The 17,361-nt window shown below is 35.6% G+C and overlaps 1 protein-coding gene across 5 annotated transcripts in view; it reads right to left on the bottom strand.

Moving 5' to 3' along the window:
- CSMD1 (CUB and Sushi multiple domains 1) overlaps positions 1 to 17,361 on the bottom strand; it is an 883,639-nt gene that overhangs the window by 164,590 nt on the left and 701,688 nt on the right. For all 5 annotated transcript variants that reach the window (XR_014944901.1, XR_014944902.1, XM_015859302.3 and 2 more), the window contains exons 17-21: positions 14,106 to 14,293; positions 10,264 to 10,452; positions 6,580 to 6,696; positions 5,976 to 6,191; positions 4,431 to 4,619 (exon numbers count right to left, since the gene is read on the bottom strand). Coding sequence is in view for 3 of the 5 variants with exons in the window: in XM_015859302.3 (XP_015714788.2) it covers positions 4,431 to 4,619; positions 5,976 to 6,191; positions 6,580 to 6,696; positions 10,264 to 10,452; positions 14,106 to 14,293 (899 nt within the window). In the remaining 2 variants the exon portion in view is untranslated. The remainder of the gene's footprint in view (positions 1 to 4,430; positions 4,620 to 5,975; positions 6,192 to 6,579; positions 6,697 to 10,263; positions 10,453 to 14,105; positions 14,294 to 17,361) is intronic.

Raw genomic sequence — 17,361 nt, 5'->3', positions numbered from 1 at the left:
ACAATAAAACAATGAATAATACAGGATAAGATGTCAATGAAGGAGGAAAGCAAGATCGTTGTTTTCTCTTTCTAAATCTCAACTAGACAAAAGACAATCAGGAGAAGCTTGTGTGTATTCCAGTAGATTGTTTTTAGCTAAAAACCATAAAAAGCCTACTTACAAAGACAAAAAGCAATTCTATATGGTAATCAAATTATTCAGAAGTAAATCTGGAAAATGAATCCCACAACACATAGACAAGCACACTTATTACAGCTATGTGCCAGATGGCTATGCTGACAAACATATAGGTGACAAGCTGTTTCAGTACAAAACCCTATTTTGCTTAGTACCTAAGGTTACGGATTAGTTCAGTGACATTTTCTTTTCAAGACACCATGCATATATATTTTCCTGGTAGTCTTGTACCAGGTTTGCTAGGAGGGTATCTTTATTGTGACTGTATTCCATTCTGAGCATCACAACAAAATTGAAGTGATGCAGAGTGTTTCTCTCTCTCAGTTCCTCCTCTCAACCCTCACTGTCAATTCCACTAAATTTTGAGGAGCAGAGTGGAAGAGGACACTGTGAATACGCTTTTAAAAAAACACATACTGAAGAACAGTTCCAGAAAAGTAGGCAGCCATTTTTTTTTTTCCTTGAAAAGATCATGTGTGCGATTTTTATACTGTTGGTAGTGCAGACAGTTCTCACTGTAGGATGTATAAGGCAGTTTTGACAGAATCACTAGTTAAAACCACAGAAAAGCTCTTCCAAACGCAGGAGAATGGTAGGTCCAGTTGGTATAGAGAGTTGAAGGAAAAGGATCCTTCCAAAAGGATGCATCATGGAGGATTCAACAGATAGCTGAAGTATGGAGAATTGTTTCCACAGGAGAAAGCGTTGTACATATCTACTGTTTTGGGCTAGGATAAAGTCAGTTTCATTCATAGTAACTCATATCGTGCTATTAGTTTGGATCTAAGAAAAAAAAAAGTGTTGATAACACACTGATGTTCACAGAATCACAGAATTATCAAGGTTGGAAAAGACCTAGAAGATCATCTAGTCCAATCATTACCAATACTTCCTGGCTAAATCATATTCCTCAGCACCACATCCAAGCGTTTCTTGAACACTCCCATGGTCGGTGACTCCACCACCTCCCTGGGCAGTGCATTCCAATGCCTGACTACTTTTACCGAAAATACACCCTAATGTCCAGACTGAATCTCCCCTGACGCAGTTTAAAACCATTCCCTCTAGTTCTATCACTGATTACACGAGAGAAGAGGCCAACCCCCAGCTCACTACAACCCCCCTTCAGGAAGTTACAGAGAGCTATTAAGGTCTCCCCTGAGCCTCCTCTTCTCCAGGCTGAACAATCCTAGCTCCCTCAGCCGCTCCTCGTAAGGCCTGTGCTCCAGACCCCCTCACCAGCTTTGTAGCCCTCCTCTGAACACGTTCCAGGGCCACAATGTCTTTCTTGCAGTGAGGGGCCCAAAACTGAACACAGTACTCAAGGTGCAGCTGCACCAATGCTGAGTACAGGGGGACAATTACCTCCCTGTTCCCGCTAGTAACACTGTTTTTGATGCAAGCCAGGATGCCGTTGGCCTTCTTGGCCGCCGGGCACACTGTCACAGAATCACAGAATTGTAGGGTTTGGAAGGGACCTCTAGAGATCATCGAGTCCAACCCCCCTGCCAAAGCAGGTTCCCTACACCATGTCACACAGGTAGGCGTCCAGGCGGGTCTTAAATATCTCCAGAGAAGGAGACTCCACCACCTCCCTGGGCAGCCTGTTCCAGTGCTCCGTCACCCTCACTATAAAGAAGTTCTTACGCACATTCGTGTGGAACTTCCTATGCTGTACTTTCATCCCATTACCCCTAGTCCTATCCCCACGCACTACTGAAAAGAGACCAGACTCACCACTATGGCTCCCACACCTCAGGTATTTATAAACCTGGATCAAGTCCCCTCTCAACCTTCTTTTTTCAAGGCTAAACAGACCCAGTTCCCTAAGTCTCTCCTCATAGGGGAGATGCTCCAGGCCCTTCACTATCTTAGTGGCCCTCCTTTGTACTGGGGAGCCCAAAACTGGACACAATATTCCAGATGAGGCCTCACCAGGGCAGAGTAGAGGGGGAGGATCACCTCCTTTGACCTGCTGGACACACTCTTCTTAATACACCCCAGTATGCCATTGGCTTTTTTGGCTACAAGGGCACACTGCTGGCTCATGGTCAATCTGTTGTCCACCAGGACACCCAGGTACCTCTCAGCAGAGCTCCTCTCCAGCAGATCTTCCCCCAGCCTGTACTGTTGCATGCAATTATTTCTACCATGTTCAGCTGAGCATCAATCAGTACCCCCAGATCCGTTTCCTCCACACAGTCCTCTAGCCACTCTGCCCCAAGCCTATAGCACTGCCTGGGGTTGTTGTGGCCAAAGTGCAGAAGATGTTTTAACTATCGATGAACAGTGTTAATGTAGCATCATCACCTCTGCTTCTCAAGCTGCCATGTCAGCAAGTAGAGGGTTCTAGCACAGTTCCTAGTCTATATCTTCTTCCTAACTAAGCCATATTGATTAAATTGTACTCCATAAATTTTCCCTATTCTAACAAATGTCTGTACTAATAAGTAATATTTTTGGAAGCAGACAATTTTCCAAATAAATAATATTATTACTTAAAAATTAGTAGCAAATATATCAGGAAAAAAAAAAAAAAGGAAGCTTACATAAAACAAAAACGTACTGACAGGTTCGTGGAGTTTTAAATTCCAGTACAAGTAATACCTTTATTTAGGCATCTAAAGGATGTCTGGAGACTGATTTATCTCACTGTAAAGCAGACACTGAAATCTAGGCTTTCAGTACTCACATTACTGAGAGTTATCAATAACTGGAACTCGTACACATCTAACATGAAAACAGTTCTCAAATTATATCAGTGTTTTTCTTAGAAAAAATAGTCTGTATTAATGCTCTTAATAGGTTGATTGCATCAGAATCAGCTATTTCAAAGAATGGTACTAATTAGCAGTCATAACAATAAACATGCAGTAGGGATAGTTTTATTTTTAGTTTTAAATGCACATGGATATATCCTGATGCTATCTTGATCAAGCTTACTTATTAAGAATCACTTTATTGTATAATTAGCAGTAATATTTTCTTAAAGAAAAAATAAGTAGCTAATTTCCTATTCATACACATGGAAAGCTATGGAACAGTTGAGCAGACATAAAAATTGGGAAAAATAGAATGCTAGGTTCACATAGGAAATGTTGGTATCCTTGTACTGAAATATGCACACTTTAAATTGATCTATGATGACGTGCACTTGGCTATTCAACATTCATGGTCAAACAGCATTAAGAAGCCAGTTATTTTTATAAAAATAATCTAGTTGTTAATAGGCTAGAATGTAAAATTTCAATTTAAGAAAAAATGGAAAATTTTGTATGATACTGATTCCTCTTTCATAAACCCAGGTCATTAAAACATAATTACATATACTCTTTTTTTTGTTTGTTTGTTTTGCCATTTAAAAAAAATAAAAAAATAAAAAAAAAAGTTTGTATTTTATGACTATATACAGTGTATGAGTTACAACATTTTCCAGATGTATATACTACGTATCACTATACATCTCTATATAAGAAACAAGCCTAAGGGGAGTGTCTTTTTTAATGAAATGAAAATTTGTTTAAAACAACTGTCTTAAGACAATTCATTTAGAGGCCGGTGTGTGGAATTATTTGACATTTCAGAAACCTTATGTCAATAGTAGCTGATCAGGTACACTTCAAGTAGTGATGATAAAATGATCTCATCAAATCATATAAGTACTGTACTTTTTTTTTTTTTTTTTTTTAATCCAATCCATGTGTTTCTCACAAAAAAAAATTAAAAAATAATAAAATAAAAATTGCCATTTTACTCAACCAGAGCATATATTTACTGATTTTCAACAACAGCACATTTAAAAATACAGTTTACAATACTATATTGCAGTTTACAGCTTATAAATCATTAAAAAAAAAAAAAAAAAAAAAATTAAAAAAAAAAAAAAAAAAACCCTTAAAACCATTTGGAGTACTCTTACTCCAGCTGTTTTCACTCAAGAGTTCTAAATGCTGGTTTTTTTTATCCTGACAGGCTAAGCATGAAGTTTGTATCTTAATAAGGGCAAGTATACAGTTCAATTACTATATTTACATTTTTTCTCACAAGACTTTCTGATCCTATTTTCTACCACCATTCTAAATATTCTATCTTATTGTTGTTCTCTAAGTAGAAGAAACATGCTTTACTTATATTTTCAACATAGGTTGAACCCTTTCAACCCAAGTGCTTTCTTCTCTTCCCAGTATTCTGAAACATGCCATGTGCTAATAACGACTTGATGAATGAAATGAAAGCATGTGACCACCTACCCACACACCTTGGCAGAGGTGCACTCCATACACGCCGACCACCACCCAGGCAGGTAAGTTTATTAGCACCTTCTAAGCGATATCCAGGGAAACAAGAAAAGATCAAGGAGTCTCCAACACCAAACTGAAAGCCAATTCGCCTGCTGAAGGCAGGAACACCAGGATCATCACACGGCTCTAGATCGTATTCTGCAGACAACAAAACAGACTATATATAAATGGGACAAGTTTTCCAGATAGGGTGAAGCGGGGAAGCTTGCCAAATTAGTTGCAGTATATCATTACACGCTGCTTCAAAAACATGTATTTCAGACTCATTTTCTCTACTAAAGCCAACGCTATATTTCTGTTATGGCAATATATACAGTAATTATGTATCTATTGCATTCCACCCACACTAGATTTATTTTTCTAATTTCAAAGAGTTGTAATCAGCTTGTACTGTAAGTGTTTTCCTGTAATTTTGTTTAATTACATCTCCAGTATATTATTCTTGGTTCATTTGGTCTGAACTCCTGTATAGCTTTTGAAGGGAGACAGTTTAAAAATTCATTGTGTAATGAAGAAAATCTAACAAAACAAACAAAAAATAAAACAATTAAAAAAAAATCAAACGTAAGGTCATGAGAATTGAAAGACGCGTGGCCAGATTTTCAATAAATGTGCTTCGCTTTCCTAAGTAAAACTGTCTTCTAACCTAGCAAACTATATGTGTGCTTTTTTGAAATAAAACAGGCATCACCTAACTGGAAACAAACATATATGTACATTTTTCAAAATAATTCTATAAGTGTCTGAATTTGTGTCTCTTTTGTAACTATGAATCAGGAATAATGGGCAAATCTATGGGAACTTAAAATTATTAGAAGTAGTAAGAGTGAAGCTCTCAAATGCCCACCAAGTTGTGCAATTATTTCTTCACTGTTACTAAAATGTACATAGCACACGTTTACACAAAATATGTCCCATAATTCTTGTTATACTCGGAATGATACTCTTGGATTAGAAGTACAGTACAGATGTGTTAAGTCATACATTTCCAGAACATCGAATTTTACCTGTACGACCTGGTAGGATTTATACTTCCTTTCTACTACTCAGGATTGTCCAAAATGAGAGAAATTAAATGGAAAGATGCTTTATTTTGTTCAATAAAGTCAGCTTGTTAGTATAAATATATCTCTTTTCTTTTTTAAAAAAAAATTCGAATATCAGCCTTTGATTAAAACGTGTGTGTGATCTTGAGTTAGCACACTACTGCTTATTTACAGTCTCTTTCCTTTCACTGAAACAGTTCCAATTAGTTTCCTTTTTCTGAGGAATTACTGCTCATATTTTTTTCCTCTATTTTCTTCCAAACCACTTTTTCTCAATAGTTCTCTGGAAATAGGGAAAATTCCTTAAAATAATTCACCACTGAATTCACTGATCTTCTAAGATATAGGCTACACATAGTAGTAGTATAGTAATATAGCAATATATAGTAATATAGTAATATATATATGGAAACAATTTTTGGGTATTTAGCATGATAGAATATCTTACCTGAAAATGTTATGTTGAAACCTTCATAAGAAATTGAAAAATCAGATATGAATCGGAGTTGGGCAGTAAAGTTTCCGAAGAGGCCAGCTTTAATAGTAGGGGGTAAGACTGAGCCAGTTAACCTGGCTACTGGCTCTGTGAAGCTGCCATCTTCAGTGATGAGCAAATAGTCATGAGAGCTCTCGAGATGAAAAGTATGAAATAACAGCCGCACACCTATAAAATTATTAAAAAGAGTGGAAAATAAATAAATAAATAAAACACAGGAAGTTATTCTGTTTCGTTATTCATAGGTAGCACAGAAAGTAAAAAGTAAATGATATGGCAAGTTCATTAGGAAAAGTCATTCGTGAAATCAAAATCTGAAATTCATTAAAATGAACTTAGATTCAACTGTTAAAAGAATATTGCTTTTTCAAAATAAAGACAAAATAGAAACATTTCAACATTTGGATGCATTTATTTTGGGAAGTTAAACTTCAAAAGAATAGCCAATAATAAGATTTAAATGTATTCAAAACCAAAATGTTGTGTTCATTAAACACAGATATTACATATACATATGCAGTTCTTATTAGGTTCATATATCATATTAGATTCTTACCCTTGCCATGTGACACTTCAATAGTCCAAGTGCAGTTTAAAGAGTTTGGATAAAAATCCGGAAAACCAGGAGAAAGAATGGTTCCACTCCTGCCTTGAATGTATCCACCACACAATGCTTAAAAGAAAAAAATAATGGAAATGAAAGGGAAAGTCACACAGTATGTCCTATTCTTTATTAAAAAATAAATAAATAAATAAATAAAATCTGTTCAGTTTTTTAACAACTCTAATAACTGAAAAATAGGGCTAAGTATGAATCTCTATAGTTAATTTGTCTGACAGAAAGAAAATAAAATTTGACAAATATTTATTTATTCTTAAAATAGTCTTTTACAGAGAGTTTAATTTTCATCTACAACCTCTTCTCTTAAATAAATATCAGTGTTTCTAAATATTGAGAGTATGAATTCCTATTTTAACAGCATTTAAGACAAGCATTTAAGATGAAGAATTAATCTTCTTTTGTTTGTGTTTAAACTAACTAACAAATCAATATCTTACAGCTAACTTTCTTGGACAATACACAAAGGCATTTTATGCTATTTGCATATATTTTATATTAAAAAAAAAAAAAAAAGAAAAAGAAGAAGAAAAAATAAAAAAAAGAAGAAAAAAAGAGTACTTTCTACTCTTTCAGATGTTCTGAATGTACCTTCATGGGTATTCTTAAAGACACAAAAAATGTGCCAGAAAACATTTCATGCGTTCTGCCAGTTTGCTAAAGCAAAGCCACTCAAATTTGCATGGGAAATTAATTAAAGTTTAAGATTTGCTTTGCTGAATTGCTCACTGATCTCATAAATACAGCATGACTATGCTTTTACCTCATTTGTTGCTGTCCAGTTTTTTTGTATGTTTCTTTTCCAATATTTAAAAAAATAAATATTTTAAAATACAACAACAAAGCAATAGGCTGCTTTTAGTTTTCCTCCTCATACAGAGCAATAAACTTTGTCATGAACTAGATGGAAATATATATAACGTTGAAACAAATTATAAAGACATAAAGGTATAAAGTTGGCATTATAGCTAAAGTTGTTTTCATTTCTTACTAGACTAAGCTAATTATTAAAGCTTTTCAAATTATTTGAAATTACGTATTTTTTCAATATACTAAGGCTCCTATTTTATTTTGGTGCCCTACAGCATCAGAGACAGATGGTGGTGGTATGGCTAAATTTTTCCACCAGTATTCACAGAATCACAGAACTCTAGGGGCTGGAAGGGATCTGTAAACATTTATCAAGTCCAGCCCCCTGCTAAAGCAGGTTCCTTACTCCAGATCACAGATGTAGGTGTCCAGGTAGCTCTTGAACAACTTCAGAGAATGAGACTCCACAGTCTCTCCAGGCAGCCTGTACCCGTGCTCCATGACTCTGACACAGAAGTTCTTCCCTGTGTTAGTAGGGAACTCCATAAGGTCCACTATCTGCTCCTTGTTATACTACTGCATCCCACCAAAAAGAGTCTGCCCCCAATGACTCAACTCCCTCACTTTAGAAGTTTATAAACAGTGATAATATCCTCTCTCAGCCATTTCTTCAGGCTGATGAGCCTAAGGTCTCCCAGCCTTTCCTCACAAGGGAGGTACTTGGGGCCCTTAATCATCTTTATTGCCCTCTGCTAGACTCATTCTAGGAAAATAATGTCTTTTAAGAACAGGGAGCTCAGAACTTGACAAAGAATTCTGATGTGGTCTTACCAGGGCAGAGAAGAGGGGAAGGATCTCTGTCAACTGTCTCTTTGTATCACACCCCAGGATAACACTGGCTTTCTTGGCCACAAGGGCACACTGATGACTCATGGCCAACCTGCTGCCCACCAGGACACCCAGGTCCTTCTCTTCAGAGCTCCTTTTCAGTAGATCAGCCCCTATCTGGTACCGATGCATATGATTATTCCTCCCTAGGTTCAAGACTCAACACTTCATCTGGCTAAACCTCATCAGATTTCCCTCTGCCCAGCTCTCAAGTCTGTCAAGTAAACAACTAGTTTTAGGCCTCCAAGCTAGACTCAACATAATACACCAAGCTCTGCCAGTCAGCTAGTTCTCAGTCCACCTCACCATCCACTCATCAATCTCATACTTTCTTAACTTCTTTACACAGACATCGTGGAAGACAGTGTCAAATGCCTTGCTGAAGTCAAGGTACATAACATTCACTGCTCTCCCTAGCTGATCATGACATCATAGGAGGCATCATAGAAGGCTAACATGTTGGTGGGGCATGATTTCCCCTTGGTGAATCCACAATGACTTCTCCCGAAAACCTTCTTCTCTTCCACATGCTTAGAGATGACATCCAGAACACATTGTTTTATCAATTTTTCCAGGACAATAGATGCTTGGATCATCCTTTTTGCCTTTTTTGAAGCCCAGTGCAATGTTGGCTATCCTCCAGTTCTCAGACACCCCTCCTGTTCTCTGTGACATTTCAAAGATGATAGAGTGTGGCTCAGCAACCATAGAATCAACAAGGTAGGAAAAGAACTACAAGATTATCCAGTCCAACCATCCACCTCTCACCAACATTTCTCACTAAAACATGTCCCTTAATACAACGTCTAACCATTCCCTGAATACCTCCAGAGTCAGTGGCTCCACCATCTTTCCATGTAGCCCATTTCAGCACTTGACCACTCATTCAGAAAAGTAGTATTTCCTAAAATCCAGCCTGAATCTTCCCAGAGATTCAACTCCATCAGTAGTCATGGGTACATCCCAAAAGGGTTTATGGTTTTATGTCTATTTTGGCTAGACAAATTCATTTTGACCAAGGTAAAGACTTCCATTCCCCAGACTCTCTCATTTCCAGAGTCTAGAATTCCTGAGCAGCAGTCATAGCAGGAAAAAAAAAAAAAAAAAAAAAAAAGACCAGCTCTCTTCAGTCCCCTTATCTTCCAATATGCTAGCCCAGATAAGTTCTCAAAGAGGTTAAAATTAGCCCTCCTAAAGTCCAGGTTTATAATCCTACTTGTTGCTTTACTTCTTCCATACAAGATCCTGAATTCCACCACCAAGCTGCCCCCAACCTTTACATCCTCAACTACTCCTTCCTTGTTAGTAAGAACAAGGTCCAGCCGTAAAACTGTATTTGTTGGCTGCTCCATGATCTGGGTCAGAAAGTTATCTTCAATGCACTGCAGGAACCTCCTGGACCATGTGTGCATGGCTGTTTTGCCAAAGATGTGGATGACTGAAGTCTCCTGTAAGAACCAGTGCCTGGGTTACAAGGCTACTTCCAACTCTCTGTAGAAGACTTCATCAACTTTCTCTTCTGCAGCTCGGGGCCTGAAGGACACTCCCACAGTGGTGTTACCCATATTAGCTTGCCTCTTAATTCTCACCCACAAGTTCTCCATTCATTCATCATTCAACCCCACGTGGAGCTTCTTTTTTATTGTTCCCCAACTTCACCATGTCTTGCCTTTTCTGAAGTTACCGAAATGCAGATTTCTAATGTAATGAATATATAGATCTGTAAATTTCACTATTCCTTAGAGTTATTACTGACTGAAAGTTAATACAGAGATATGAAATAAAACCTTTATTAACAATAAAATTAATTTTTAAAAGTACGGATCTTGAAGGTAGGTAGCAGCAATGATAAGTTTAATTAGATCTTGAAAATAAGAGATTAATTTCCTTGGAATTCTGCCATCTGATGAACATGACACTTACCATCACAGCTGGGTAATGCATGATTCCACTGATGGTTTCTTTCACATATTAGGGGCTCTTCATCACTCAGTGTGTATCCTGGATCACAGCTGAAAGTTACTGTAGAGCGGATATTAAAGTTGTTTCCATGGCGATGGCCATTCACAGGAATCCCTGGGTCAAGACAGGAATCCGATTCCAGAGTAACACCTGAAAAAACACAAAATGTTATGTGTTTCCCCCTTTTTGAGACAGTAAACAGAAAAGACATAAGAATTTAGCACTTACATCTATTGAAATATGTTATGTTTAAAGTATTAACATAAAATTCAGAATCACAGAATATCCCAACTTGAAAGGGACTGAAATGGTTTATTGAGTGCAACACCTGCCTCCGAGCAGGACTACAGGCAAATCAAATCCTACTGTCTGAGAATGTTGTGCATAAGCTTCTTGAACTCCAGCAGATTGGCACCGTGACCATTGATCTGGGGAGACTGCTTAAGTGACTAACCACTCTTTTAGTGGTCATATCATATCAAATCTAGTATATAAATTGCTCAATATAGTCCATTTCATCTATTCCATTTTTGTTACAGAGGGGCAAGTCAACCTTCTTATGTAGAAGTAGTCGTTTCTCACCTTAGCAAACAGTACAGTATAACCACATACTTGAACAAAGAAAAACTTGTAAATTTGTGAAATTATACAGATACCAACTAATGCATCAGAAATAGAAAGTAATGAGAGCTTATACAGTTGTATAATGCTTATCTGAAAGAATGAGTATGTAGTAATTCTACTGGGTAGAAGAGTCTATATATTATATGGCAAATAAACCTGGAGCTACACACTGAACAAGGGAGGGGGTGGGAACTCATTATTTAGAGTGAAGGTCGCTATTTATCCAGGGCTACAACATAACATTAGGAATTAAGTAAAAGTAGTTTCAAACAAAGGAAAAGATTGACTCACAAGGGCATAAAGACTTTAGAGTGGATAGGAGGATTAGAATCTGGACTACAACAGAAAACATCAAAAATAATGATTTTATCTTACTCAGAGAAGTATTACCCAAACCCTCCACCTATTTTTCCGTTAAGGATTCTGCCATAAGGTACCTACTTAAATTCTAGATGAGTAAATTCTTCTAAATATGACTACATGTTCTTAATGCATACAGCACATTACAGAAAGGGAAGCCAAATTCCCTTTGTTTGGCTTAAATAGATTAACATAGACTCAAAAAAACATTTAAGTACACCGTATTCATAGAATTACAGAATCATAGAATTACTCAGGTTAGAAAAGACCTCAAAGATTATCAAGTCTAATCTCAGCCTAACCACAGTAAGCTAACTCTAACAACACTCTGCTAAATCATATCCCTGAGCATCACATCCAAACGGTTCTTAAACACATCCAGGAATGGTGACTCAACCACCTCCCTGGGGAGCCTAATCCAGTGTTTAACTATCCTTTCTGTAAAGAAGTGTTCCTAATGTACAACCTAAACTTACATTGAGGGCCATTTCCCCTCATCCTGTCACCAGTGAGAAGAGACTTGCCCTGCTCTTACTGTAAGCACCTTTCAGATACTGGAAGAGAGCAATCAGGTAACCCCTCAGCCTCCTTTTCCAAAGACTAAACAGCCCCAGCTCCCTCAGCCTCTCCTCGTAGGGCTGATTTTCCAAGACCTTCACAAGCCTCTTTGCCCTTCTCTGGACCTTCATTACTCAAAGTGGCATAAATAAATACCAATACACTATTTTTTTTATTTTTATTTTTTTCACAAACTATATACTGTGTTTTGAGACATGTTACAGTAAATGGAGATCCATGTCAGGGAGTTTAAAATTCTTTCCTCTTTAAGCACACCTTCACCCGTTTCACAACACATACACAGTTTTGGGATTCTGAATCATATATAATAATTAAAATTGTATTAATTTCATTTTGAAATAATAAAGTATGACTTTCCAGGTATTTTCAAGGACAACAGAGAATGTGGTAACCCTTGCAACTTCCAGCTTTGTAATTGAAATAGTGGTGCTGTATTAAAAAAAAAAAAAAAAAAAAAAAAAAAAATCAGGGTGGGAAAAAGGACTTCAGTTTAAAAGGAAAACATTCAGATGTGATGTTTAGCAAACATACACAGCGCTGAAAGGAAGTACTTCATATTGCTTCTTTGAACATAGAATTTTTTTTTCTTTCTCAATGGGAGATAACTTAAGACAAGCTTAATGGTAATCTTGAGAGTCCTGATTCTAAAAAGACAGCATTAAAGTATACATGAGAAATTTTGGCACCAAGTGATGTATTGTGTGTCCAGGGTTTGAAAAATTATACTATTTATAACAAGTGGTTGAATAAATATAAGATTAAAGTCTAGATGAAACCTGCATCCTTCCTCTCCCACTCTCCCTAATGCAGTATTTCCTAAGAAGAGCAGGGAATCGGTAGCTTCTCTAAAAAAAATAAGTCTTTTACTTGGCTGCACAGCAGCGAGAATATATTATTCTCGTATATATAAAAATACAATTTTATCCTATAATCAATAGTATTCTTTTTAGAAGAACATAACACACAATCCAAAGTGAAGTGCAAATTTGCAAACAAAACAGATGTGGTGCACCGCTGCATAATTGAAATATATGGATAGGCATTCTTAAAATTTTACTGTCAATAATGACACTTCATCAAAATTCATCAAGTTTCTGATATGCCAGCTGTATTAGATTCTTCATTTATTATTAAAATGCATATTTTGCAAAGGGAACAGTAAGAAATTTTTGGAAACTGGTTAAATAGCTAGATTTCATTAGATCTCAAAAGAAGAACTGAATCTGTTGATACATACAATGAATGAAGCATTCAACAGACATACAGTTTCATTAACTATATATTTATATATAACAGTTCAAATAGTTAAAATCATTAGAAAAAAAATGGGATATCAAGGTAAGATTGTTAAGAGATTGTTTAAGTCATGCTCTTTCTATGAAACAGATGAAGAAAATAAGTCTGGTTAGACAAGTAGAAACCAGGTATCCTACACCTAAAAAAAAAAATAAAAATCTAATGCTCTAATGCTCTCTGCTTAGGCAACTCAATACAGCCCCTACACTTTATTTCATGGTGAACTGAATTGCCTCCTGGACTCTATGGATTGCTTATGCTAGATCTCCATGGACCAAAATGGAAATTTGTTTGCCTTTACATGAATCAGTGGCCTTGCCACCTTGGCTACATTAAATCTAAAGCATTCACAACCTCCAAGTTTTGATGCAGCTATAAAATAAGAGTTTGGGAAATCATTACACATGCAACATGACAGCAAATTTACTGCAGTCAGGTTAGTCTGCAGATAAGACTGGAACAACTGAAAAAAGCAATGTTATTTGTGTAGCCTAACTACACTAAACAAATGTGTTCTATTCATTATCTACACGAATACCTACACTATCATGTAAAGTTCAGTAACTCCTGAGAGTCTAACATATGTAATTCTATGTATCTAATTTTAAAGAAACTAGTGTTATAATGATTCTGGAGTTCACAGGAAAATCAACATATTTTTACCCTGAAGGGTGAGTTTCTAAAATGGCTTTCCATTTGGCTAAACACCAAGGGCCAAAAGCAGTCTGCATAACATGCAGTAACTCATGAAGTAATATTTTCCAAAATGAACTAATGGTTTCATAGTTATCGGTCACTACAGAATAGAGTAAATATAATTTGCCCTTATACCCTCATACGAATATAAATACTGCCATTTATTTGTTAATTTTTCTTTGCTCATTTTCAAAATGAATGTTATTTTCAAAATTAAATGAAAAGATGTAGAGAAATATCAGACTTACTCTCATAGTGAATTAGGAAGCCAACACTGGAACGACTGTTGTCTGTAGTGAACAGCAGATACATGTAATTTCCAGTACTGATAAGGAACTGAGGTGCTTGCGTTCCATGGTATTCCCCAATTAATGGTGATGAGTTAGCTGGTCCATCTCTGACTTCCAAAGTATCATAATTAACCTCAGTCTGAAATCTGAAAAGAAATATGTAAGTCTGATAGGCATAAAAACGCTGCTTGAAATTTAACTCATGTAACTGAGTAACAAAATCATATATATAAAAATCTGCATAATTTCAGAGGATTACCTGCAATTCATTAATGAGAATAACAATTTAGGAAGATCTTACATATTTTTCTTGTTTTGTTTTTTTCTATCATATAAGTATGGATTAAAATTAACAACATAGTCATATAATATACTTCAGATCAACCATATGACTGGGTTTCAAAATCACATCTGCAAATTGTCTCAGAAATCTTTACAGAGAAATTTCTTGTTATCATATTAAGAAGAAACATTTTGACATTACAGGAACACCTTCAATGATCTTATTTCAACAATTTCATTATTTGATATTTGTTGTTTGGGAAAAGATGTTTTAAATATTCAAGTGCTTAATATTTTATCCAAACATTCTTTTCCAACACAGTTCTCTATCTATAAATAATTTACTTCTCCCATGCAGTTAAAAAGTACTAAACTGAATTTAAGCCTTCATTCTGAAATTTATTACAGAATTCCTTGTCTATCTAAATGTAGAAAATAATGGGAAAAGAGAACACTAACAAGAAAAATGATTTACAAGAATAAAAAAAATTAAAATCAAAGCTCAAAGTCTTTTTCAATCACTAAACCACATCAGATTTCCCCAGTTCAGAAAGTATGTTTGAATGTGCAATCATCCACTACTAGATGTTTTTAAATCAGTGCCTCAGATTTGCTCTTTCTGTAGATGAAAATTTGACTGACATTTCTTCACATCAAATTCATTTCAAGACAGTTTGTGATTATATTAAATATTCTTGTGAACTGAAAAATCTAAACCTTTGCACATCAATTTTCTTATTAAAAAAGTATATACAGGTACAAGGATATCCATGTCTGCATACATCTACAGGTATGTAAGAGGCCATGCTTTTTCACAACGTTCTTATTTTTATAAAATGTTTATTTTTCAGATCAAGTATAAGAAAAGCATATGTTCTTCTGAGACTGTTCTGAATTTTCCCAGAGCTTATTAGAGTTCAACTGTTTGGAGCAACCAAAACCAAAAACCTGTGTCTCTGTGCACTTGTTTCAAAATTAATGTTCTTAAGTTGTCTATCCAATATGAGTCAGATGTTTAGTGGGTCTGGAAGTAAAGAACTACGCCCTTGTAATTAACAACAATATCAAATTACCAAACATTTGAAAAAGGAGAGATACATACTACATAGGCAGCAATGACAGAATGAACATCTTTTCCCATTAAGGACATTACATTTTACAATCAAATTTGCATTAAATCCAGCTGTGATTGTTAAATAAACATCAGTGCAACTAATACAAAGTAGTTACTTCCATAGTTCCTGCTCTCTCAAGACCGTAAAAACAAAAGCACATTCAGAAATTTGAAAGTATCTGCCTAACTAATGACTATTTGGAAACTCTGATTTGTGCTTTTCATGTGGTTCTTTCCTCCCTACCTAAAAAACTCTAGATTTGCAGTACTTTCAACAAAATCACATGCTTTGGGTACGCTGGCAAAAAACAAGATGGCTGCTCTCACTGTTATCTGCCTACTCTGAAAGTGGAAAACAATGGTTGTGCACATGTTAATGCATTAAGCATGCTCAGGACTTATCTCTGACACTTAAGACAGCAAATATAGAATGACCTACATCCATATTTTTACATACTCTGGCCTTTCAAACACGAAGATATTATTCAAATTTCTTATTATGAATGGCTGCCTGCCCACAGTAGCTCCTGAACCATGCCTGACCTAGCTGGCAAGTGAAGTAGAAACTACTTAAAAAAACTGTGTAAATACTAAGTTTATTAATCTAGAAGGTTTTCTGGTACTGTTTAGATTACCAAAATAGACAGAGGGCATCACTCAAGTACTTAACAATTATTCAGTACCTTTCCATAATTTTAAAGTTATATATATTGATGTACCTTGAAGCAGAATAGAGAAAACAGACACATACTACTAGTCTGGTTTTAATACTCTATTTGTACTCGTTATGAGCAGACTCAAAATCAATACTTCAGTATTTCAATTACTTTAACAGTTGTACTTGTGAGGGCTAATTAGAAATAAAGTGCTTTTAGCCACCCACTGCAGTTTTCTTAGCAGGGTGGTGTGACAATGATAGGTTAGAGACTTTCTGGAAACATAAATCTTAAACTAACTCCTACAAGAATTGCTGCCCATAAAAGTCTAGTTCATCTCAAACCTTGACACTTATTTCTAGTTTACTTTTCTGTTTTTAAGGGTAGGTGTATTATAGCCACCTTTGCACTATCACTGGAAAAAAAAGAAAGAAAAAAAAAAAAAAAGGCTTAAGAGTAACTTAAACAATTTGTAAATTTCTATTAGCATAATTATGTTGGTAAAAAGAAATAGGAAATTCTCCAAACGTCAAAAGAGAACTTTTAAAAGTCTTAAAAATGTTATATTAAACTAATTGTATTTAGGCAGATTTTGAAGAGGCTTGTTTTAACAGCTACCCAATGAGTTTTCATCAATATTCAAAACAACAAAAATCTTCCATTCAGCATTTACCCTTCTAAGTTCTTTCCTTCTGACTCAAATCAATCAGACGTTATTCTTTTGTTGCCCTTCCAGGCATTAGCTGTGACCTGAAATGCAGAATGTTTGAATGTAAAACATTCATGGGGTTATTTTATAATCTGCTGCTATTTCTGGAGAGTTTCTAAGTACTCTACTAAGGGATATTTGTCTAACAATATTGAAGTCTCATTAGATTAAGAGGGAGCTCATTTACATTATGAATATCACATGTACGGTGCAAAATTTCATTCTGGCAACTGCATCTGTGATAGCAAGACATGCAGTGAAATATAAGAGGATTTCATTTTCCCTAGACTAAACAGAATACATGGAAAATATTGATTAACTGATTATTGATACTGATTTTGCATAAAGGTTTATAATTTAATAACATTACATCAATCAGGAGAGTTAGTTTCTTTTAAATTATAAACAGGTTTTCTATTCAAGTTTTAATCTGGGTAGCAAAGCTGTCATGTT

The sequence above is a fragment of the Coturnix japonica genome, chromosome 3 (genome assembly GCF_054131305.1).
Source record: "Coturnix japonica strain WE chromosome 3, WE-NBRP24, whole genome shotgun sequence".
Taxonomy (NCBI): Eukaryota; Metazoa; Chordata; class Aves; order Galliformes; family Phasianidae; genus Coturnix; species Coturnix japonica.
The sequence above is the reverse complement of the archived record's forward strand: the minus strand, read 5'-3'. Positions and strand labels throughout refer to the sequence as shown.